The sequence below is a fragment of the Salvelinus sp. IW2-2015 genome, linkage group LG23 (assembly GCF_002910315.2).
Source record: "Salvelinus sp. IW2-2015 linkage group LG23, ASM291031v2, whole genome shotgun sequence".
In the NCBI taxonomy this organism is placed as follows: Eukaryota; Metazoa; Chordata; class Actinopteri; order Salmoniformes; family Salmonidae; genus Salvelinus; species Salvelinus sp. IW2-2015.
In genome coordinates this window covers 33018422-33044718 of record NC_036863.1, presented here as the reverse complement: position 1 = coordinate 33044718, position 26297 = coordinate 33018422, and the positions used below count along the sequence as shown (strand labels likewise).

General features: G+C 43.9%; 2 protein-coding genes and 1 pseudogene across 2 annotated transcripts; 1 reads left to right on the top strand and 2 right to left on the bottom strand.

Annotated features, from left to right (window-relative positions):
* The window catches only part of LOC111950158 (neurofibromin-like), an 82045-nt pseudogene that overhangs the window by 26747 nt on the left and 29001 nt on the right, over positions 1 to 26297 (top strand).
* Positions 15672 to 19017, bottom strand: LOC111950159 (oligodendrocyte-myelin glycoprotein). Its single transcript, XM_023967560.1, has 2 exons — positions 18567 to 19017; positions 15672 to 17411 (listed from the first exon to the last, which is right to left on the bottom strand). Exons 1-2 carry the CDS (start codon positions 18575 to 18577, stop codon positions 16064 to 16066), a joined length of 1359 nt encoding a protein of 452 aa, XP_023823328.1. The 5' UTR covers positions 18578 to 19017; the 3' UTR covers positions 15672 to 16063.
* On the bottom strand, positions 19708 to 21773 carry LOC111950160 (uncharacterized). The gene is made up of 2 exons (XM_023967561.2): positions 21675 to 21773; positions 19708 to 21173 (listed from the first exon to the last, which is right to left on the bottom strand). The coding sequence occupies exon 2, from the start codon at positions 21167 to 21169 to the stop codon at positions 20399 to 20401; it is 771 nt and encodes a 256-aa protein (XP_023823329.1). The 5' UTR covers positions 21170 to 21173; positions 21675 to 21773; the 3' UTR covers positions 19708 to 20398.

Below are 26297 nucleotides of genomic sequence, written 5' to 3'. Positions count from 1 at the left end.
CAGCTGTGCTTTTTAAACCAAGACAGCAGTGCTAGTCAATTAACTGATCATCTGCTTGTTTTGATTTCAGTTAGGACCTTCGTAAAATTCTAATATTCTCGGCAACATGGAAGAAGTGTTGCGTTGTCCCATGCTCTCTTGCTGTCTCTGGTTATGACTGACTGGTTCTGTGTCTCTGGTTATGACTGACTGGTTCCGTGCCTCCGGCTGCAGGCTGGAGCAGAGTGAGATCCTGGAGGAGAACCAGAGGAACCTGCTGCAGATCACCAACCGCTTCTTCCTGGCCATCATCAACTCCTCCACAGAGTTCCCCCCACAGCTGCGCAGTGTCTGTCACTGCCTGTTCCAGGTACGTATTCGACCCCTCAACTCCCAACTCTAACCCATGCAGTAGTATTTGTGCAGGTTCTGTATACGAATGTAGTAGTTTGTGGTGTGTGTGTTTGTGGTGTGTGTTTGTGGTGACTTTTTTTGTGCCCATCTCTGTTCTGTAGGCAACTTGCCACTCTCTACTGAATAAAGCCACAGTTAAAGAGAAAAAGGAAAGCAAAAAAGCAGTAAGTTCAGAGAACGTTCTCCCTGGCCACTCTGTTGAAAGAAAGGGAAGGTCATTCACCCTCTTGCTGTTCTATCACCTTAAACTACTTTATACTCCCGCCCTCCTTACAATCACCACCTGAAATCCCACTACTAATACTTTTACTTCCAAACAAGTTTCTCTCAATTTCAATGTATGCTCACCACAAACTGGTGGGACTGTTGTAGCTACAATGTTCCTATCCACTGCTCCTCTGGTCTCTTACTGGTGTGAGGTTTTTGGGGTTGGTGTTAAAAGGAGTTTGGGGGTCTATGATAAGGGGCTTGTATTGCAGGTCACGTAGCACTTTGGCAGATAGTTATGTGGTGCTACTCTGTGTCCTGGGATCCACTCCGCTTTTTGAAAAGCTTTCCTGGAATTTGGAACTCTTGTGAAGACTTAAGGTTTCTGTGCCGTTCAGTACTAGCTATGTTTCGCAGTGCAGAAAGACGTCCACCCCAGGGATGATCTGATGACCACACCCTCAGTTCCCTCTACTGCATTTTTATAGATGTATTTTTTTTAGAGGTCGACCGTTTATGATTTTTCAACGCTATACCGATTTATTGGAGGACCAAAAAAAGCCGATACCGAATAATCGGCCGATTTTATTTGTAGTAATGACAATTACAACAGTACTGAATGAACACTTATTTTAATTTATGTAATACATCAATAAAATAAATTTAGCCTCAAATAAATAATGAAAGATGTTCAATTTGGTTTAAATAATGCAAAAACAAAGTGTTGGAGAAGAAAGTAAAAGTGCAATATGTGCCATGTAAGAAAGCTAACGTTTAAGTTCCTTGCTCAGAACATGAGAACATATGAAAGCTGGTGGTTCCTTTTAACATGAGTCTTCAATATTCACAGTTAAGAAGTTTAAGGTTGTAGTTATTATAGGAATTATATGACTATTTCTCTCTCTACGATTTGTATTTCATGTACCTTTGACTATTGGATGTTCTTATAGGCACTTTAGTATTGTCAGTGTAACAGTATAGCTTCCGTCCCTCTCCTCACTCCTACCTGGGCTCAAACCAGGAACACATCGACAAAAGCCACCCTCGAAGCAGCGTCACCCATGCAGAGCAAGAGGAACAACTACTCCAAGTCTCAGAGCGAGTGACGTTTGAAACGCTATTAGTGCGCAACCCGCTAACTAGCTAGCCATTTCACATCGGTTACACCAGCCTAATCTCGGGAGTTGATAGGCTTGAAGTCATAAAGCATTGCGAAGAGCTGCTGGTAAAACGCACGAAAATGCTGTTTGAATGAATGCTTACGAGCCTGCTGCTGCCTACCACCGCTCAGTCAGACTGCTCTATCAAATCATAGACTTAATTATAACAGGTCATTAATATGGTCGAATCCGGAAACTATCATCTCAAACAAAACGTTTATTCTTTCAGTGAAATACGGAACCGTTCCGTATTTTATCTAACGGGTGGCATCCATCAGTCTAKATATTCCTGTTACATTGCACAACCTTCAATGTTATGTCATAATTACGTAAAATTCTGGCAAATTATTTCGCAACGAGCCAGGCGGCCCAAACTGTTGCATATACCCTGACTCTGTCTCAAGCGAAGTGACACAATTCCCTTGTTAAAAGAAATTCATGTCAGCAGGCAATATTAACTAAATATGCATGTTTAAAAATATATACTTGTGTATTGATTTTTAAAAGGCATTGATGTTTATGGTTAGGTACACGTTGGAGCAACAACAGTCCTGTTTCGCGAATGCGCACTGCATCGATTATATGCAACGCAGGACATGCTAGATAAACTAGTAATATCATCAACCATGTGTAGTTAACTAGTGATTATGATTGATTGATTGTTTTTTATAAGATAAGTTTAATGCAAGCTAGCAACTTACCTTGGCTTCTTACTGCATTCGTGTAACAGGCAGGCTCCTTGTGAGGCAGGTGGTTAGAGCGTTGGACTAGTTAACCGTAAGGTTGCAAGATTGAATCCCCGAGCTGACACTGTCGTTCTGCTCCTGAACAAGGCAGTTAACCCACCGTTCCTAGGGCGTCATTGAAAATAAGAATGTGTTCTTAACCGAGTTGCATAGTTGAATAAAGGTGTAAAAAAAAAAAAAAAGCCAAATCGTTGTCTCAAAATACCGATTTCCGAATGTTATGAAAACTTGAAATCGGCCCTAATTAATCGGCCATTCTGATTAATCGGTCGACCTCWAATTTTTTTATTGAATCATTATTTGGTATTTTTATTTAATAATATTTTATTTAATTTGACCCCTTTTTTCTCTCCAATTTTGTGATATCCAATTGTCCCATCGAACGGACTTGGGAGAGGCGAAGGTCGAGAGCCGTGCGTCCTCTGAAACACGACCCCGCCAAGCCGCACTGCTTCTTGACACAACGCCTGCTTAACCTGGAAGCCAGCCGCACCAATGTGTCGCAGGAAACACCGTATACAGCGTGCGATGCGCCCGGCCCGCCACAGGAGTGGCTAGAGCACGATGGGACAAGGACAACTCGGCCGGCCAAAACCTCCCCTAACCCGGATGACGCTGGGCCAATTGTGTGCCGCATTATGGGTCTCCTGGTCGCGACCGGCTGCGGCACAGCCTGGGATCGAACCAGGATCTGTAGCGATGCAGTGCCATAGACTGCTGCGCCACTCGGGAGGCCCCCTCTACTGCATTTACCGTATCTGAAATGAACAATGAAGTGAGCTAGCAGCTTGTTATCATGAGTAGTTGTGCCTCCTTCATCGGTTGAGATGTCATATTGGCATCATGGTTAATATTGCTAGCCGTCAATATCCTGTGTTGATGAGACTGAGGAGTAAGCTGTAGAGGCCTGGTAATTGGCTGACCTTCTCAAAGCAATCTAATACTGCAGGCTGTTAATAACAGCTTGTGGTGTTGCAGCAGCAATGAAACAATTATTTTCATTTTACAGCCTAGTAATTCTGCGATCTCCCTATTAAAACACACTTGTGTTACAGCTGAGGACATTTTAGTATGCAGACATGTAGAACGTTTGTTCAGTTCAGGAGATGGATTTACCTGAACATTGCCCAGTGCTTTCTCAGTAGCGTACAGTATCAAGTTTACACTAGTAGTTAGGACTGGTCTACGATTCTCCTCTCCCCTTTATCTAGATTTCCAGGCGCCTTGCTTTCCTTTTTTATCTATAACTCAGTTTTGAAGCGGGCCTAGTGGTGTGAATGTGGTTTGATGGTGACGTGGCCATCTTGTGTCCTCTAGCCTGTGGAATACTTTGTCTCCTCCTACACTCGATCTGCTCCAACCCATGCCCTCTCCTCCTCTCCCTCTCTCGAACAATGAATCATCCCCTGTTCTTACTATCCCTCCTCCAACACCCTCACTTTCAGGTGGTCAGCCAGCGTTTCCCCCAGAACAGCATAGGGGCGGTGGGTAGTGCCATGTTCCTACGTTTCATCAACCCTGCCATAGTGTCACCCTATGAGGCGGGCATCCTGGATAAGAAACCTCCTCCCAGGATAGAGAGGGGATTGAAGCTCATGTCCAAGGTAAGAGGACAGGACACCCATGCCTCATATACAATATGGCTTAACACTATGTGACTGGATTCAGGATCGTAGGCATTTGACGCTATTTCCTAGTTCACAGTAGGGCTGTTAAAAAATTAAATAAGCATTAATATGCCTTAATTACAAACTTGGAGCTGATTGTGGACTACAGGAAAAGGCGGGCCAAACAGGCCCCCATTAACATTGACGGGGCTGTAGTGGAGCGGGTCGAGAGTTTCAAGTTCCTTGGTGTCCACATCACCAACTAACTTATAGTCCAAACACACCAAGACAATCGTGAAGAGTGCACGACAACACCTTTTTCCCCTCAGGAGACTGAAAAGATTTGGCATGGGTCCCCAGATCCTCAAAGTTCTACAGCTGCACCGTGCAACTGCTCGGCATCTGACCGTAAGGCGCTACAGAGGGTAGTGTGTACGGCCCAGTGCATCACTGGGGCCAAGCTTTCTGACATCCAGGACCTATATATGAGGTGGTGTCAGACTATATTAGGTGGTGTCAGACAAATTGTCAGACTCCAGTCACCCAAGTCATAAACTGTTTTCTCTGCTACCGCACGGCAAGCAGTACTGGAGCGCCAAGTCTAGGACTAAAAGGCACCGTAACAGATTCTACCCCAAAGCCATAAGATAGATGAACAATTAATCAAATGGCCACCAGACTATTTACCTTGACCCCCCCCCCCCATTTGTTTTTACACTGGTGCTACTCACTATTTATTATCTATGCATAGTCACTTCACCATACCTACATGTACAAATTACCTCAACTAACCTGTACAGCCGTGCATTGACTTGGTATCGGTACCCCCCTGTATACCAGTACCCCCCCTGTATATAGCCTCACTATTGTTATTTTATTGTGTTACTTACTTTAGTTTATTTGCGGAGGCTGCAGGGGTGCGTGCTACACCACTGCATAAGTTAAGTTTAGCTATGAGGAATCTAAGATGTATCAAGAAAATGATATCCAGCTCAGGGCTCCAGCTACGCTTTCGGTTTGCTGACTTGCTAGCTAAGTGGCGAGATGTCAAGATTAAGCTTCTTGGTTACAGCAGTGACATTCAATCCCGTTTTGGATCAAGATCCCTGTTGCCTAAATAGTTTTGTGCGTCCCCAAAATGTGTATAAATACACGAAACAAAAATATAAACGCAACATGCAATAACTTCAAAGATTTTACTGAGTTACAGTTCATATGAGGAAATCAGTCGATTTAAATATTCATTATTCCCTAATCTATGGATTTCACATGAATTGGAATACAGATATGCATCTGTTGGTCACAGATACCTTAAAAAAAGGTAAGGGCGAAAACCAGTCAGTATCTGGTGTGACCATCATGRGGTGCGACATCTCCTTCGTATGGAGTTGATTGTGTCTTGTGGAATGTTGTRCCACTCATCTTCAATGGCTGTGCGAAGTTGCTGGATATCAAATCAGATGTTATTTGTCACATGCGCTGAATACAACAGATGTAGACCTTACAGTGTAATGCTTACTTACAAGCCCTTAACTTCTTATGGCTGCATTCCCGTTAACGGGATGATATGACAACAGCCAGTGAAAGTGCAGGGCGCCAAATTCAAACAGAAATCTCATAATTAAAATTCCTCAAACYTTTTAAAGGTAATCTTGTTGTTAATCRCACCAKAGTGTCCGATTTCAAAAAGGCTTTACGACGAAAGCACACTATCTGATTATGTTAGGTCAGCGCCTAGTCACAGAAAAACACAGCCATTTTCCCAGCCAAAGACAGGAGTCACAAAAATCAGAAATAGAGATAAAATGAATCACTAACCTTTGATGATCTTCATCAGATGACACTCATAGGACTTCATGTTACACAATACATATATGTCTTGTTCGATTAAGTTCATATTTATATCCAAAAACCTCAGTTTACATTGGCGCCATGTTCAGAAATGCCTCCAAAATTGCAGAAAAAAATTTCAACTAAACTTTGATGAAAGATATATGTTTTACATAGAATTAAAGATACACTTGTTCTTAATGCAACCGCTGTGTCAGATTTCAAAAGCTTTACGGCAAAAGCACAATATTCAATAATCAGTTACCCGCCAAATTGTGCAGTCAACAAAACTCATAAAAAGCATTATAAATCTTCACTTACCTTTGCTGATCTTCGTCGGAATGCACTCCCAGGACTCCCACTTCCACAAGAAATGGTCGTTTTTTTCGGTAATGTCCATCATTTATGTCCAAATAGCTATTTTTGTTAGCGTGTTTGGTAAACAAATCCAAAGTCAGGAAGCGCGTTCACTAAAAACAGACGAAATGTCAAAAAGTTCCGTAACAGTCAGTAGAAACATGTCAAACGATGTATTGAATCAATCTTTAGAATGTTTTTAACATAWATCTTGAATAACGTTCCAACCGGAGAATTACATTGACTTCAGATGTGCGATGGAACAGAGCTCCCTCTCATGTGAATGCGCATGGTCAAAGCATGGTCAGGTCATGATAGACCTGACTAATTCCTGTCTCCTTCGGCCCCACTTCACAGTAGAGGCATCAGACAAGGTTCTACAGACTGTTGACATCTAGTCTAAGCCGTAGGAAGTGCAAACTCATCCATATCCCACTGTGTATTCAATAGGGTCTTGGTTGAAAATCGACCAACCTCAGAATTCCCACTTCCTGTTTGGATTTTTTCTCAGGTTTTTGCCTGCCATATGAGTMATGTTATACTCACAGARATCATTCAAACAGTTTTAGAAACTTCAGAGTGTTTTCTATCCAATGTGAATAATAATATGCATATATTAGCAACTGGGACTGAGGAGCAGGCAGTTTACTATGGGCACCTCTGTGCACCTTTCATCCAACCTACTCAATACTGCCCCTGCAGCCATAAGAAGTTTAACCAACAATGCAGTTCAAGAAATAGAGTTAAGAAAATATTCACTAAATAAACAAAATTTTAAATATAAAAAAGTGACACACTAAAATAACAATGAGGCTATATACGGGGTAGCGGTACCGAGTCAGTGTGTGGGGGTACAGGATAGTAATGAGGCTATAAACAGGGGGTATCGGTACCGGGTCAGTGTGCTGGGGTGCAGGTTAGTAATGAGGCTATATACAGGGGGTATCGGTACCGGGTCAGTGTGCTGGGGTGCAGGTTAGTAATGGGGCTATATACAGGGGGTATGGACGGGTCAGTGTGCTGGAGTGCAGGTTAGTAATGAGACTATATACAGGGGGTATCGGTACCGGTCAGTGTGGCTGGGGGTGGCAGGTTAGTAATGAGGCTATATACAGGGGGTACCGGGTCAGTGTGCTGGGGTGCAGGTTAGTATTGAGGCTATATACGGGGGGAACCTGGTCAATGTGCTGGGGTGCAGGTTAGTAATGAGGCTATATACAGGGGGTAMTGGTACCTGGTCAATGTGCTGGGGTGCAGGTTAGAGGTCATTTGTACATGTAGGTAGGGGTGAAGTGACCTACACATGTATAATAAACAGCGAGTAGCAGCAGTGTACAAAACAAAGGGGACTGGAACGCTTTATTGTCCATGTCGATCCAGAGCATCCTTAACATGCTCAATGGGTGTCCTGTCTGAGTATGCAGGCCGTGGAAGAACTGGGACATTTTCAGCTTCCAGGAATTGTGTACAGATCCTTGTGACATGGGGCCTTGCATTATCATGCCGAAACATGAGGTGATGGCGGTGGGTGAATGGCACGACAATGGGCCTCAAGAGCTCGTCACATTATCTCTGTGCATTCAAATTGCCAACGATAAAATGCAATTGGGTTCATTGTCCGTAGCTTATGCTTTCCCATACCATAACCCCACCACCCACCACGGGGCACAACGTTGACATCAGCAAACCGTTCGCCCACACGATGCCGTACTGCCATCTCGGTTTCCTGTACAGTTGAAACCGGGATTCATCCATGAAGAGTACACTTCTCCAGTGAAGGTGAGCATGTGCCTACTGAAGTTGGTTACAATGCCCAACTGCAGTCGGGTCAAGACCCTGGTGAGGATGATGAGCTTGCAGATGAGCTTCCCTGAGACTTTTTCTGACAGTTTGTACAGACATTCTTTGGTTGTGTAATCCCATGGTTTGATCAGCTGTCCGGTTGGCTGGTCTAAGACCATCCCGCAGGTGAAGAAGCCGGATGTGGAGGTCCTGGGCTGGCATGGTCTGCGGTTGTGAGGCCGGTTAGACGTACTACCAAATTCTTTAAAATGACGTTGGATGCAGTTTAAGATAGAGAAATGAACATTCATTTCTCTGGCAACAGCTCTGTTGGACATTCCTGCAGTCAGCATGCCAATTCCCCGCTCCCTCAAAACATGGGACATCTGTGGCATTGTGTTGTGTGACAAAACTGCACATTTTAGAGTGGCCTTTTATTGTTCCAAGTTCAAGGTGCACCTGTGTAATGATCATGCTGTTTAATCAGATTCTTGATACGCCACACCTGTCAGGTGGATGGATTATCTTGGCAAAGGAGAAAGTGTGTGCAAAGCTGTCATCAAGGCAAAGGGTGGCTATTTGAAGATTCTCAAATATAAAATATTCTTTGATTTATTACTACATGATTCCATATGTGTTATTTCATAGTTTTGATGTCTTCACTATTATTCTACAATGTAGAAAATAGTAAAATAAAGAAAAACGAGTAGGTGTTCTAAAACTTATGACGGGGGGGGGGTGTGTACAGTGCCCTCGGAAAGTATTGAGACCCCTTTAACTTTTCCACATTTTGTTAGGTTACAGCCTTATTCTAAAACTGCATTCAATAAAAAAAATCCTCAGCCATCTTCACACAATACCCCATAATGACAAAGCAAAAATAGGTTTTTAGAACTTTTAGCAAATGTAATAATAAAGACCCTATTTACATACAGTGAAAGTATTCAGACCCTTTGTTATGAAACTCGAAATTGAGCTCAGGTGCATCCTGTTTCCATTGATCATCCTTCAGATGTTTCAACAACTTGATTGGAGTKCACCTGTGGTAAATTCAATTGATTGGACATGATTTGGAAATGCACACACCTGTCTATATAATGCCCCACAGTTGACAGTGCATGTCAGAGCAAAAACCATGCCATGAGGTCAAAGGAATTGTGTCGAGGCACAGATCTGGGGAAGGGTACCAAAACATTTCTGCAGCATTGAAGGTCCCCAAGAACATAGTGGCCTCCATCGTTCTTAAATGGAAGACGTTTGGAACCACCAAGACTCTTCCTAGAGCTGGCCGCCCGGCCAAACCTGAGCATTTGGGGGAGAAGGGCCTTGGAGCAGGGAGGTGACCAAGAACCTGCTGGTCACTCTGACAGAGCTCCAGAGTTCCTCTGTGGAGATGGTAGAACCTTCCAGAAGGACAACCATCTCTGCAGCACTCCACCAATCAGGCCTTTATGGTAGAGTGATCAGACAGAAGCCACTCCCCAGTAAAAGGCACATGACAGCCCGCTTGGAGTTTGTCAAAAGGCACCTAAAGGACTCAGACCATAAGAAACAAGATTCTCTGGTCTGATAAATCCTAGATTGAACTCTTTGGCCTGAATGCCAAGCGTCACGTCTGGAGGAAACCTGGCACCATCCCTACGGTAACGCATGGTGATGGCAGCATCATGCTGAGGGGATGTTTTTCAGCGGCAGTGACTGGGAGACAAGTCAGAATTGAGGGAAAGATGTACAGAGAGATCCTTGATGAAAACCTGCTCCAGAGCACTCAGGACCTCAGACTGGGGCAAAGGTTCACCTTCCAACAGGACATCGACCCTAAGCACACAGCCAAGACAATGCAGGAGTGGCTTCGGGACAAGTCTCAATGTCCTTGAGTGGCCCAACCAGAGCCAAAACTTGAACCCGATCGAACATCTCTGGAGAGACCTCAAAATAGCTGTGCAACGACGCTCCCCACCCAACCTGACGGAGTTTAATGGATCTGCGGAGAAGAATGGGAGAAACTTCCAAAATACAGGTGTGCCAAGCTTGTAGCGTCACACCCAAGAAGACTCAATGCTGTAATCGCTGCCAAGTGTGCTATAACAAAGTACTCACTAAAGGGTGTGAATACTTATGTAAATGTGATATTTCAGTTTTTTATTTTTAATAAATTAGCTAACATTTCTAATACCCTGTTTTTGCTTTGTCATTATGGGTTATTGTGTGTAGATTGATTAGGGAAAAAACGATTTAATCAATTTCAGAATACTGTTGTAAGTCAAGGGGTCTGAATGCTTTCCGATGGCACTGTTATTGTTACTTGTTACTGTTATTTTTTTGTTGAAATAGTGCACATTCAAGAATACTGTATACCCCGGTATTGTACAGAAACGATATGACTGTATGAAATGCCATCCTGACTCATGCGTTTATGTGTGAATCATTAAAGTTACCCGGAAGGTTGCTAGACTAGTAACCGGAAGGTTGCTAGATCGAATCCCCGAGCTGACAAGGTAATAATCTGTTGTTCTGCCCCTGAACCTCGGCCGTCGTTGTAACTAACAATTTGTTCTTAACTGAATTGCCTAGTTAAATAAAGGTTAAAAAAAAGTGCTTCGGGCTACAGCTTAAGAGGATGAGAACGATGCTGAATGGGTGTAAACTAAGAAAATATATTATTTAAGAGCTTTTTCTCCTACTTGTCTCAAGTTCTTAATTTTTTTTTACACTTTTATAAAATGTTTATAAAATTTTGGTAAGCTCACCTTCCTGAATTCAGTCCCATATGGTGTATTCTATTTGAGGATCTTGCCTTGTTGTTGACATGTTTTTATTTGTCTCTTACAGATCCTGCAGAGCATTGCCAACCATGTTTTATTCACCAAAGAGGAGCACATGAGGCCTTTCAATGACTTTGTCAAAAGCAACTTTGATGCAGCTAGAAGGTATGATAAAATAAGGATCTCTTCCCTCACTGAAATCTATTGGATATTTTTATTGGATACTCATTAACCTATCAGGCCTAGCTGAATCTTGTTCATTTGTCCTTTTGTGTTGTAGGTTTTTCCTGGACATTGCATCAGACTGCCCTGCCAGTGACTCCGTCAACCACAGCCTGTCCTTCATCAGTGATGGCAATGTTCTGGCCCTGCACCGGCTGCTGTGGAACAACCAGGAGAAGATAGGACAGTACCTCTCCAGCAACAGGTGAGTGGGCTGAACAGTCCAACAGAGTTGTGTTGTATTGCTTGGGARGACTTTGATGTTTAAGAGAGATATCTGTTTCTATGTAAGATGTTTTACATAACCCAGATCTTTAGGATGAACTGAAGCCCACTTTTGTTTACACCAATCTGAGAAGCCCAGCTCACAGGAAGCGTTGTTTGAAACTATTGTACACCTCTGTATCTGCTGCGTGTGGAAGAGGCTTATCAGAGAGTAGACTGGATCAAATAACATTTTATTTGTCACATGCGCTGAATACAACAGGTTACACTGAAATGCTTACTTACAAGCCCTAAACCAACAATGCAGTTAAGAAAAATACGTGTTTAGTAAAAGATGGATAAGTAAAAAACGAACAAATAATTATAGAGCAGCAGTAAAATAACAGTAGCGAGGTTATATACAGGGGGTATCGGTACAGAGTCATTGTGCGGGGGAGTACACGTCTGCCGTGCTAACTACTTCCTTGTTCTTCTTCAGGGATCACAAGGCAGTCGGGAGACGGCCGTTTGACAAGATGGCTACCCTCCTGGCCTACCTGGGGCCCCCAGAGCACAAACCTGTGGCTGACACCCACTGGTCCAGCCTCAACCTCACCAGCTCCAAGTTTGAAGAATTTATGACAAGGTACACACATCAAGTTACTATTAATCACATAGATCTCACTGTCACAAGCCAGTCTCATAAAACTGGATATGATAGTATCTGAGGCAGGGGTTGTTTTATTAGTACTCTGAAAGTACCTCCAATCTTGTATTTGCTGCCTCAGACACCAGGTACATGAGAAAGAGGAGTTCAAAGCCCTGAAGACCCTCAACATCTTCTACCAGGCTGGCACCTCCAAGAACGGCAACCCTGTCTTCTACTACATCACACGCAGGTGAGGCCTGCAGACTGTCACATTTCAACAGAGTCACAAAACGCTCTATTCACTTCATGATGCATTTATTCAGAAACATTGATGCTGGAAACATTTTAAAACGAGGCATTGAGTTGGAGCACTCAACATAAAAAGGCATAGATTAATTTATTTTAGCTCACCTTTATCCATTGTACAGATGAGAACAGGTGACTGACGTTTCGACGTCAAGCTGATGTCTTTCTCAGTGAATTGACAGTTGCACTTAGGCCACTAGGCTATAAATATGAGCTATTTAGACACAACAATGTAAGAAAATAATGTTTCAAGGTAAATGGCAAATTAATACCAATAATAAGAGATCATGTCTGGTTAATCAATAGCATGTCTGGTTAATCAATATGGAATCATGAAATAAGCAAAAAAAGTGATAAACAGATCAAAATATATTTGAGATTCTTCAAAGTAGCCACCCTTTGCCTTGATGACAGCTTTGCACACTCTTGGAATTCTCTCAACCAGCTTCATGAGGTGGAATGCATTTCAATTAACAGGTGTGCCTTGTTAAAAGTACATTTGTGGAATTTATTTCCTTAATGTGTTTGAGCCAWTCCGTTGTGTTGTGACAAGATAGGGGTGATATACAGAAGATGGTAAAAGACCAAGCCCTTATTATGGCAAGAACAGCTCAAATAAGCAGAGAGAAATTACATTCCATCATTACTTTAACACATGAAGGCCAGTCAATCTGGATTTTTTTTTGTGTCACTGGCTTACACACAATACCACATAATGTCAAAGTGGAATTATGTTTTTGGAAATTTGACAAATTAATAACAAATTAAACGCTGAAATGTCTTGAGCCAATAAGTATTCAACCCCTTTGTTTTGGCAAGCCTAAATAATTTAAGGTGTAAAATTTGCTTAAGTCATATATAATACGTTGCATGGACTCACTCTGTGTGCAATAAGTGTTTAACATGATTTTTGAATGACTACCTTATCTCTGTACCTCACACATTGTCTGTTAGGTCCCTCAGTCGAGCAGTGAATTTAAAACAGATTCAACCACAAAGACCAGGGAAGTTTTCCAATGCCTCGCAAAGAAGGGCACCTATTGGTATGTGGGTGAAAGTCCCTTGGAGCATGGTGAGGTTATTAATCACACTTTGGATGGTGTATCAATACACTCAGTCACTACAAAGATACAGGCGTCCTTCCAACTCAGTTGCCTCAGTGGAAGGTCAATGGTGACTTTAAAACAGAGTTTAAAAAATAGTTTAATGGCTGTGATAGGATAAAACTGAAGATGGATCAACAACATTGTAGTTACTCCACAATACTAATTTAATTGACAGAGTGAAACGAAGCAAGCCTGTACAGAATAAAAATATTCCAAGGCATGCATCCTGTTTGCAACAACACACTAAAGTGATTCTGCAAAAAAATGTGGCAAAGCAATTCACTTTTTTTCCCCTGAATACCAAGTGTTATGTTTGGGGCAAATCCAATTCAACACATTACTGAGTACCACTCTTAATATGTTCAAGCATAGTGGTGTCTGATTCATGTTATGGGTATGCTTGTAATTAAGGACTGGAGTTTTTCAGGATAAAAAAGGAAATGGAATTTGGCTAAGCACAGGCAAAATCCATGAGGACAACCTGGTTGTCTGCTTTCCACCAGACATTGGGAGATGCATTCACCTTTCAGCAGGACAATAACCTAAAACCCAAGGCCAACTCTATACTGGAGTTGCTTACCAAGAAGACCGTGAATCTTCCTGAGTGTCCGAGTTACAGTTTTGACTTAAATCTGCTTGAAAATTTGTGGCAAGACCTYAAAGTGGTTGTCTAGAAATGATCAACAACCAATTTCACAGAGCTTGAAGAATTTTTGGAAAAGAATAATGGGCAAATGTTGCACTATCCAGGTGTGGAAAGCTCTTAGAGATTTACACAGAAAGATTCACAGCTATAATTGCTGCCAAAGGTGCTTTTACAAATTATTGACTCAGTGGTGTGAATACTCATGTAAATGAGATATTTCTGTATTTCATTTTCAATAAATGTGTAACTATTTCTAAAAACATGTTTTCAATTTGTCATTATGGGATATTGAATCCCTTTWGAATTCGGGGTGTAACGCAACAAAGTGTGGAATAAATCAAGGAGTATGAATACTTTCTGAAGGCACTGTATGTAGTCAAATTTTTTTTTTACCTGTGTGGCATAGGATGTGAAGTCTGAAACCACTTGAAGCTGGGATGTCCCTCCCTCCATTTCATTTGGTCTTCCGACTGTCCATCAACTCCTGGCTAAACCCTACGTCACAGCCACTGACAAAGCACATGCCTGCAATCCTTACATCGTAGTGCAGAAGGAGAGAGTGGTCACTATTGCATACTCAGAGATCGATTTATAGCCATTCATCTAAATTATTTCATAGATTTTTTTAACCAACACTTTCTCTTTGTCATAGATGGAAAATATTGATATGAGTTCAGGAATCCAAGCTAGAGCTCCGTGTGACGTTCACAGCGATGGGGGCAGACATTTTGATCAAGAGATCTTTAGAAAATATGCACYTTTTCTCTAACACTAAATATACAAATATGTATTTCATAGTTATAAGGAATGTGAAATCGTATAGTTATTGGTTTTATACTTTGATTATACAATATTTAAAAAGCATATGTCATTTCAAGACTTATTCATACGGTTTTGTTGAATAGGAAATGCATCATATGATATTTTTATATTTGTACTTGAGCTTGTGTCCCCAAAAGTGACTACACCTCAGCAATTTATAACTATTTTTACCAGAAAGGTTAGATTTGAGTGTGCAGCCTTACTAATTATTGTTTATGGCCCTCTCATGATGAAGCTGTTTTCAGGGATTACGTAGATTACATATAGTTACATTTATAAAGTTTTAAGGTCACTGTACATTTTAAATAACTGACTTGAATGCAAGTAAATTTACTGCAATTAACATCTCACCAATTATAACAGGACCACCAGCACCATTCAAAGATCTCTGCCACTTACCTGTTGTTATGAGCAGCGTAAACCCTCTCACCTGCAGTGGTTTGTGAACAAAGTGAACCCTCTCACCTGCAGTGGTTTGTGAACAAAGTGAACCCTCTCACCTGCAGTGGTTTGTGAACAAAGTGAACCCTCTCACCTGCAGTGGTGACGATTGTAGAAGAGCCAACAGTTTGGGATGAGGGATTTTATTGTACCTGGCTAATGACATCATTATAGTTGACCATTGGCAGCGAACCTCAGGGGTATGGCCAGTATTTTTGTTGAGCCTTACCAATTGAAGTTCACAATGCTGTCTTTACCTGAGATCCACTCATCTACAGCCCATAGACATTCACGCTCTCTCTCACACACACACACACACACACACACACACACACACACACACACACACACACACACACTGTGGTGCCAATAGAAACAAAGGTACAGTATGGTGCCACCTGCTGCTGAGTCAAGGTCATAGCCTATAGAATGTTTGGAAATAACTCTGTTTAATAGTCAAGAAACAGGCAAACACATCTCGGAGGTGAAGTAAGGGCCATTAAGGAACTATTAAAAGTTAACGATGAAAACAGAGTTATGCAGATAGTGAATACTAAAGCATAGTTTTTCAACATCCCAATAATGATGTGTACAGTGGTAGACTGGTAGTGTAAAATGTACATCGATGCTACCTGTGCATGTCATATGTTGTTGATTAGTCATGCAGAAGAGTGCATTTGAGAGATAGTAAGTGTCTGACACAGTATTCAGAATGGTAAGAAAACAGAATGTTGGTTTAATGACACTCATTCGTGTATGTTTGTGCAGTTGTCCAATAGACTGACAAGGACATTTAACTTCAGACATTTTAATTTAACTTTCAGAGAACGTACAGGGTGAGAGTCAGGAGGAGCCACAGGTTCAGTACTAGTGGGAGTGTAGACCTGGGGGCTGGGCTGGTGTTGTGGTCCGGGGAGCCACCCTGGTTGGCCCTCTTGACACTCCTGGTGCGGAGGGTGGCCGTTCTCCTTGTGATGGTAGAGGGGTTGTTAGTGGTGAAGGCTGTATCTGTGGTGTAGATGCTGTCAGTAGTAAAGGTTGTGTCTGTTATGTAGGTGTCGTCTGTGTTTGACGTGCTGCTGTCGGTGTGGGACCTGTCAGTGGYCAGGGTGGAAATGGCCAGAGGGGTTGAGGTGAACGGGTAGTGGTCTGTGAAGAGGTTGTTGTTCTCTGGTCCACTGGGGCGTCCTGGGCCTCTCCTGGTGTGGAGCTGGGTGTTGAGCAGGGCAGACTCGGACAGGTACCAAGGCCACCTGGTGAGGGCCTCTGGGGGAGGAGGGTGGCTCAGCTCCTCCTGAGTACCAGCAGCCAGGGGAGGCTGAGTGTAGGAGGCAAAGTGCCACCCACCAGTCCTGGCCGGGTGGGGCTCTCCACAGACGGGGTGAGTGTGGCAGGGGCAGCCAAGCACGCGGGTGAAAGTGTGCTGGAGCCAGGCCAGCAGGTGGGTGATGTTGGTCTGGTGCTCACAGGCCCAGGGGTTGTCCCCCAGGGAGAGGAGGCTCAGGCTGCCCAGCTGGCTGAAGGCCTCAGGGCCCACAGAGGAGAAGCGGTTGGAGTGCAGGTAGAAGGTGGTCAGCCTGGACATCCGGTTCAGCGTGCCAGGCAGGATCTGTACCAGGGAGTTGTGGGACAGGTCTACGGTCTCCAAGCTGGCGGGCATGTTGGTGGGCACGGTCCAGAAGTGGTTGTGGCTGAAGTTGAGCAGGCGTAGGCTGGTCAGGGTGTTGTTGATGAACACGGCCCGCTCCAGCTTATTGTTGGACAGGTCTAGGACCCGCAGGTTCCACTGGTAGGCCGTGTCATTCTTGTCCAGTAGGTGGATGTGGTTGGCTGCAGCGTGGAGCTCCCACAGTGCCTTTGGCAGGTCGGTGGGCAGGCGGACCAGCCTGTTGTGGGACAGGTCAAGGGTTCGGAGGTGGGCGAAGGTACTCAGCTGGCCGTCCAGGTCATGGATGCGGTTGTGAGACAGGTTGAGGGAGTGCAGGTTGTGCTGCAGGCCCAGGGGCAGCGTCCTCAGGCCCCTCCAGGAACAGTCCACCTCTCTGTGGCTGCGGTTACAGGTACACATGGGGGGGCAGACAGCCAGGGCCTGGAGACACAGCAGCATCAACAGCCAGAGCACGGCCACACAGTGGGGAGGGCCACTGGGGGGCATCAGTAGCACACGCCTTGAAACACAGGAGGAATGGGTTAGAAACATGATGGCAAACCCACTTTATTAGCTAGGCTACATATCAGCAGCATCTAGTAGTAAAACCTTATAGTCCACGTAGGTAGTAGACCAAGAACTAGCAGTGTGAATGAATGAGGCAGACTGCAGTAGTGGAGTAGAGGCTGCTGAACAGACTAGAGACCACAGTTCAGATCTCATTCTCTCCCATTCTGCTCTGCCCCTCTCTCTCCCATTCTGCTCTGCCCCTCTCTCTCCCATTCTGCTCTGCCCCTCTCTCTCCCATGTCTGCTTCTGCCTCTCTCTCCCATTCTGCTCTGCACCTCTCTCTCCCATTCTGCTCTGCCCCTCTCTCTCCCATTCTGCTCTGCCCCTCTCTCTCCCATTCTGCTCTGCCCCTCTCTCTCCCATTCTGCTCTGCACCTCTCTCTCCCATGGAGGCTCCCTAATATCTGGCACATGGAGGCAGTGCATGCACTGTACCACCACACCTGAACATGTATGACTGTGACCTCTATAATTATGCAGGTATAGTAATCAGGCAGTGTGTGTAGAGATGCACTCAGTCACAGTGCTGCAGATATACCTTCTCCAGCATGCTCATGCATGCAACACAGTATGTGAGTAGGGTTTAAACGTTTGTCTTCAACGCCTACAGTCCGGGACCTATTTATTTAGGGAGTTCCCCCATCCTCCCTAGCAACAGACTAGTGGGCCGTGTCATGCTTTGACTACAATGGCTTGTAGATTGTTTTGAAGAGGATGTTCTGATTGGCTTGGGTTATTAGTCTGTAGGGGATACCTTTTAGAAGATGGTTGTAGTTCGCTTGAGGTGGGAATTCCCTGCTGTGCGATTTCACTGATGTTAATTAGCCTGTTCAATATATAGCCCAGTTAGTGAGTGTCAGCTATTGAGCAGGGAGTTGTTCCTACTAGAACAGGCTGACTAGATGGGTATTATAAATTACTATGGAGAGGACTGAGACACCGGCCAGTCCCACAGCAAGCCAGAGTCAGAGATGATGTATTGTGAGCAGTGCAGATATTGTTACTGTAGCACCACGGTCATGTATGTAAGGTTGTGTGTGTGTGCATTGCTACTTTCTTGATTTTCTATTTGATTCCATCGGTGTGTGTGAGTAGAGACACTCACCTTTTCCTCATCGTTGCATTCCAGTCTCTCCTCTCCTCTGTGGTCCCCAGCCCAGGCTGATCTCCTGCCTTTGTCTCCTGAAACACTGGAGTGGCTGCTGCAATGCTGATGAGGGATTTTCCTGTGTTTGACCGGTTTTCGCTTATTCACTGTTTTTAACGCTCTCTTCCTTTTCCCTTCTTACCTTTTGAGGCTGTTTTGTCCCCTGGTTTTGTCCTTCATCCCTCTTTCTTCTCTGGAGGATGGACTGTTAGGAGGATCTGTCTCTTCTTCTATCCTTTAGGTTCAGTGATGCAGGGAGCATTAAACAGTGTAAGCTCCTACTGCTTGAGCAGCCACTGCCGGCTCTGTGCAGGGAAGAGTGTGTGTGTGTCTTGGGGAGGGGGAAAGTGGGAGGGGAGTAGAGTAGAGGGATGCAGAGTGGCTCATAGCTATTGATGACTGAGGAGCTGGGGACTGCTGACGCCAATGTTTCATAATCACTATCCTTTCACTCATTCAAATAAATCTCTTCCTGTCTCTCTCTCTCCCCACACCTTCCTCTTTCCATTTCTCTGTATTAAACTAGCACTACCAATATAATTCCACTGACTCACTGCACCATGGAAGTGAATTGATTTTGTTATGGCACAGCAATGTTTTTCATATTTACTATAATAGTTATGTACCCAATTTGAAGGCCCCCCCTACAAATATTGCTGTAATGGAAAACCTTTGCATCTGGATTGATGTTAGTGTCAGTATTATGTCATCACGGACAACCCATTTTAGACTTGGCATGCAATACATCCACGCATTCATCATGTTGTCAGCCATAAGTAGCTGAATAAATATCTCGGAAAGACGCTGGGAACACAAAGAAGGGATCCGTGGCGGTGTGGAAGTTTAGAATGGGGTTTTGTGCTGCTTCGTTGTTTTTTCCCCCCTCTGGTCAGTGAAAACAGAGCATTCTTTGAGATCCCAGTGGTACTGCCCAGCAGAGAGACGGACTCACTCTGCTTACTAATGCCCAGCCTCACACGCTCTGTAATGGATGGTCTTGCACACTCTCTCACACACACACACACACACACACTCACACACATTTAGCTGTCTCTCAGACACACTCTCTGTAGCAGAGAAGCACTCAGGAAGCACTTGACAAGGTGTCGTAATGCTTTATTGTTGTATACAAAGGATAGATGGAGCTAGAGTAGAAACATGTGAATTCTTCTTTACTGTAGAGAAAAGACCAAGAAAGTGATGTTGAATTGAGGTAATACATTGTGAGAGAGTTTCTGGAGGAGCTTTGTTGCTTAAAATCCTCTTAATGCAGTCTCTTTACTTGACCTGATACTACAGTTCAGTGCTGGTGGTGGTGGTTGTTTCTGCTTTTGTAATATTAACAGCATTTCTATTGCATTTAGAATGTCTAAAAAAMAAGTGAGGGAAATGGGAGAACAAGCAAGCTGTGATATATCCACTAGACAAAATACGAGTCCTCTGATCAGTGACACCGAGGAATGCTCTACATTTGAACAAATATTTATTTTTGTTTTTCAAAAATACAAATTAATACAAATATCAAACATTCACATTATAGTCAACTTCTTCTTGTACATGAATGTGTATTACATTATCATAACAGTAATTATTTCATAAGTTTTGAATGAGAATGCAAACATGGTGTATAAAGCTACTGTGGTATTGAAAAATCACTCTATTTGTCTACACAAACACCTGTCAGTGCGAAAGCAGATGGTCTCTTTAGGGCATGTCAATAGAAGCTGTTGTATAAAACTGTGCTGTACCAATCAGTATGCGGTCTGAGAAGGTCACCATGAGTGCGCCACTCACCCCACCACCACATCACTGGAGGCCTGGGAGGAAGGAGAGGCTGTTGTGGCTGCGGGGTCAGAGGGCTCTGCAGGCTGGTTGTTGGTGACTGGGCTCTCRTGGCTGGGGGTCGACGCTCCATTTTCAGCACTTCCTGACGTGACGTTAGCTGTGGCTGCCTCCTTCTCTTTCTTCTTGGGCGTGGCTTTCGCCGTCTCATCTTTCCCTTGCTCCTTGACTTCCTTCTCTGGCTCCTCTTTCTTGCCCCTCTCCCCCTCCTGCGTCTGTCTGAGCTCTGGCATCATCAGGCTGGTCTCACTGGGCTCAGAGCCAGGCCTCTCCTTGGTCTTCTGCCCAGTGCCCCAGTGCCCAGAACCACTCACCAGGTCTACGTTGCTGCGGGTGGGGCGGCTGCTGATGGTTCTGCTACATAGCTGGTGTTTCAGGTGGAACACCTGGTATAACAGCACCACGGTGGAGACCAGCAGGATGGTACACAGGACCACCAGGCAACCCGTCACTATCAGCAGGATGGTGGCATCCATCTCRTTAAACAGACAGTCGGCACAGGGATTGGGATGGGCCTTAGTGTAGGCTCTGGATGGTGTGTTGGTGGTTGCTGGGATGTTGGTTACAGATGTTGCCCTAGTGGAGTGTGTTGTTGAGGTTTGATTTGTTGCTGTGGTTAAACCTGTAGTTACAGATGGTCCCATGGTTGTGTCAGGGTTAGCCCCATATCCCATTAGTACTACACTGTACAGCAAGAGGCAGACCTGGGAGCCATTCATATTTCTATCGGGAAAGAGTGAGAAAAAGAGTGAGGTTGACTGGTGACTCTKAAAGTATAATAGGATCTCAATTTGTGCTTATTTTCTTTGTAACAGTTCCTATTGTGATTTCATGTGAGTCAGTTTCCATACTGTCTGATTCAATCAGCAGTCGGAGATCAATGCTCTCATCTGAGATTTCACGTCTTGATTCATCTGAACCATTATCATTCAGAATATATTTTAGATCATTGACGATCAATGTTCACTTCCAGTTTAGGCCAGCACTTTTTTTTTTTTTTTACTGATATTATACAATTTCTATCTCCCAGAAAATGTAGCTCAAGCGATTCTGGTCAATATAGACCGTAACCTATACATTCTGGGTATGATGAACAAAATCTCACTATTGAATTTCCTTATAGTTAGGTTCTCAAAATAATAGACTATACAATTTTGTATAAAAAATTAAAAAAAGACTATTTCCAAACTTTTTTCTGTTCTTAAATATGTTAATATCACTTACCTTGACGGAGTTGACAAGTTTGTTTGTGGTACTTCGTAACACAGGAGAAGCCAGGCAAGATTTTTTTTTAAAACACCTGTATCTGTGAGCAATTTTATAGAAGAGAAATGTCTGGGGGGGAAAAAAGGGGTGTGAGAAGCATTCAAGCCTTCGTCACGCTCGCACAGTAATGATATGTTTCCTGTACCGCTCTTACTTCTCCTTTGCTGCTTTATTTGAAGCTAACTGTAACTTCCAAAATAACGGAAACACTTGAGTAAACGAAGGATACAAAGTATATTGAAAGCACTTGAATCTACACAGGTGTCCTTCCTGATTTAATTAAGCAATTAACACCCCCATCATGCTTAGGGTCATGTATAAAAATGCTGGGCAGACCATTATCTTTCCCATTATTTTGGCTACCATGGCTATGTCCCCATCCACAGGGCACGAGTGGTCACTGAATGGTTTGATGAGCATGAAAATGATGTAAACCATATGGCATGGCTGTCTCAGTCACCAGATCTCAACCCTATTGAACACTTATGGGAGATTCTGGAGCCGTGACTGAGACAGTGTTTTCCACCACCATCTACAAAACACCAAATGATGGAATTTCTCGTGGAAGAATGGCGTCGCATCCCTCCAATAGAGTTCCAGACACTTGTAGAATCTATGCCAACTTTACCAAGGTGCATTGAAGCTGTTCTGGCCCAATGCCCTATTAAGATGCTTTATGTTAGTGTTTCCTTTATTTTGGAAGTTACCTGTATATCAGTTTGTGTGTGTGTGTGTGATGATTAGCTTGGTCACACAGAAGCCAGAGAGAAAGCACTATGGTTAACACCCTACAACAGGTGGGCTGTTGAGAGGAGTGGAAACATGCTGTGTTGTCTTGGAGACGAGAAGTGTTTGTTATAATTACTAATCAAATTGTATTTGTCACATGCGCCAAATACAACGTGTAGACCTTACAGTGAAATMCTTACTTACAAGCCCATAAACCAACAATGCAATTTTAAGAAAAATACCTAAAAAGAAAATAAATAAAAGTAACAAAGAGCAGCAGTAAAATAACAATAGCAAGGCTATATACAGGGGGTACTGGTACAATGTGCGGGGGCACCAGTTAGTCGAGGTAATTGAGGTAATATGTACAGTCGGAAGTTTACATACACTTATGTTGGAGTCATTAAAACTCGCTTTTCAACCTCTCCMCAAGTCGGTTAGGACATCTACTTTGCATGACACAAGTCATTTTTCCAACAATTGTTTACAGACAGATTATTTCACTTATAATTCACTGTATCACAATTCCAGTGAGTCAGAAGTTTACATACACTAAGTTGACTGTGCCTTTAAACAGCTTGGAAAATTCCAGAAAATTATGTCATGGCTTTAGAAGCTTCTGATAGGCTAATTGACATCATTTGAGTCAATTGGAGGTGTACCTGTGGATGTATTTCAAGGCCTACCTTCAAACTCAGTGCCTCTTTGCTTGACATCATGGGAAAATCAAAAGAAATCAGCCAAGACATTCTAGGCATCCACAAGTCTGGTTCATCCTTGGGAGCCATTTCCAAACACCTGAAGATACCACGTTCATCTGTTCAAACAGTAGTACGSAAGTATAAACACCATGGGACCACGCAGCCGTCATACCGCTCAGGAAGGAGACGCGTTCTGTCTCCTAGAGATGAAAGTACTTTGGTGCGAAAAGTGCAAATCAATCCCAGAACAACAGAAAAGGACCTTGTGAAGATGCTGGAGGAAACGGGTACAAAAGTATCTATATCCACAGTAAAACGAGTCCTATATCGACATAACCTGAAAGGCTGCTCAGCAAGGAAGAAGCCACTGCTCCAAAACCGCCATAAAAAAAAAGCCAGACTACGGTTTGCAACTGCACATGGGGACAAAAATGTAACTTTTTGGAGAAATGTCCTCTGGTCTGATGAAATAAAAATAGAACTGTTTAGCCATAATGACCATCGTTATGTTTGGAGGAAAAAGGGGGAMGCTTGCAAGCCAAAGAACACCATCTCAACCGTGAAGCACGGGGGTGGCAGCATCATGTTGTGGGGGTGCTTTGCTGCAGGAGGGACTGGTGCCCTTCACAAACTAAATCAGCATCACAAGGCAGGAAAATTATGTGGATATATTGAAGCAACATCTCAAGACATCATTCAGGAAGTTAAAGCTTGGTCACAAATGGGTTTTCCAAATGGACAATAACCCCAAGCATACTTCAAAAGTTGTGCCAAAATGGCTTAAGGACAACAAAGTCAAGGTTTTAGAGTGGCCATCACAAAGCCTTGACCTCAATCCTATAGACAATTTGTGGGCAGAACTGAAAATGTGTGTGCGAGGAAGGAGGCCTACAAACCTGACTCCGTGACACCAGCTCTGTCAGGAGGAAATTGGCCAAAATTCACCCAATTTATTGTGGGAAGCTTGTGGAAGGCTACCCGAAACGTTTGACTCTAGTTAAACAATTTAAAGGCAATGCTACCAAATACCATTTTGAGTGTATGTAAACTTCTGACTCACTGGGAATGTGATGAAATAAATAAAAGCTGAAATAAATAATTCTCTCTACTATTATTCTGACATTTCACATTCTTAAAAGAAAGTGGTGATCCTAACTGACCTAAGAAAGATAACATTTACAAGGATTAAATGTCAGGAATTGTGAAAAACTGAGTTTAAATGTATTTGGCTAAGGTGTATMTGAACTTTTGACTTCAACTGTACATGTAGGTAGAGTTATTAAAGTGACTATGCATAGATAATAAACAGAGTAGCAGCACTGTAAAAGAGGTGGGGGCAATGCAAATAGTCTGGGTAGCCATTTGATTAGATGTTCAGGAGTCTTATGGCTTGGGGGTAGAAGCTGTTTTTTAGAAGCCTCTTGGACCTAGACTTGGCCCTCCGGTGCRGCTTGCTGTGCAGAACCGTTAATGACTAGGGTGGCTGGAGCCTTTGACAATCTTTAGGGCCTTCCTCTGACACRGCCTGSTATAGAAGTCCTGGATGGCAGGAAGCTTGGCCCCTGTGATGTACTGGGAGGTACGCACTACCCTTTGTAGTGCCTTGCGGTTGGAGGCCGAGTAGTTGCCATACCAGTCAAGATGTTCTCGATGGTGCAGCTGTAGAACCTTTTGAGGATATGAGGACTCATTCCAAATATTTTCAGTCTCCTGAGATGGAATAGGTTTTGTCGTGCCCTCTTCACGACTGTCTTGGTGTGCTTGGATGTTTGTTTGTGATGTGGACAACAAGGAACTTAACTCTCAACCTGCTTTGCTACAGCCCTGTTGATGTGAATGGGGGTGTGTTTGGTCCTCTTTTTCCTGTAGTCCACATTCATCTCCTTTGTCTTGATCACGTTGAGGGAGAGGTTGTTGTCCTGGCTCCACACGGTCAYGTCTCTGACCTCCCTAAAGGCTGTCTCGTCATTGTCGGTGATCAGGCCTACCACTGTTGTGTTGTCTACAAACTGAATGATGGTGTTGGAGTCGTGCCTGGCCACGCAGTCTTGGGTGAACAGGGAGTACAGGAGGGGACTGAGCATGCACCCCTGAGTGGCCCCTGTGTTGTGGATCAGCGTGGCGGATGTGTTGTTACCTATCCTTACCACCTGGGGGCGGCCTGTCAGGAAATCCAGGATCCAGTTACAGAGGYAGGTGTTTAGTACCAGGGTCCTTAGCTTAGTGATGAGCTTTGAGGGCACTATGGTGTTGAATGCTGAGCTGTAGTCAATGAATAGRGTTCTCATATAGGTGTTCCTTTTGTCCAGGTGGGAAAGGTCAGTGTGGAGTGCAATAGAGATGGCATGATCCGTTGGGGCGGTATGCAAATTGGAGTGGGTCTAGGGATTCTGTGATAATGGTGTTGATGTGAGCCATGACCAGCCTTTCAAAGCACTTCATGGCTACAGACGTGAGTGCTACGAGTTGGTAGTCATTTAGGCAGGTTACCTTGGTGTTGGTATTACAGACTCAGATAGGGAGAGGTTGAACATGTCAGTGAAGACACTTGCAAGTTGGTCAGCGCATGCTCGGGGTACACGTCCTGGTAGTCCGTCTGGTCCTGCGGCCTTGTGAATGTTGACCTATTTGAAGGTCTTACTCGCGTCGGCTACGGAGAGCGTGATCACACAGTCTGATGCTCTCATGCATGTTTCAGCGTTACTTGCCTCGAAGCGAGCATAGAAGTAATTGAGCACAWCTGGTAGGCTCGTGTCACGTGTTACAAGCCCTGCCACACTCGACGAGCATCGGAGCCGGTGTGGTACGATTCGATCTTAGTCCTGTACTGGTGCTTTGCCTGTTGGCTGGTTCGTCGGAGGGCATAGCGGGGTTTCTTATAAGCTTCCGGGTTAGAGTCCCGCTCCTTGAAAGCGGCAGCTCTGCCCTATATCTCAGTGTGGATGTTGCCTGTAATCCATGGCTTCTGGTTGGGGTATGTACGTACAGTCACTTTGGGGACGACGTCATCGATGCACTTATTGATAAAGCTAGTGACTGATGTTGTGTACTCCTCAATGGCATTGGAAGAATCCCAGAACCTATTCCAGTTTGTGCTAGCAAAACAGTCCTGTAGCTTAGCATCTGCTTCATCTGACCACTTTTTTTTATT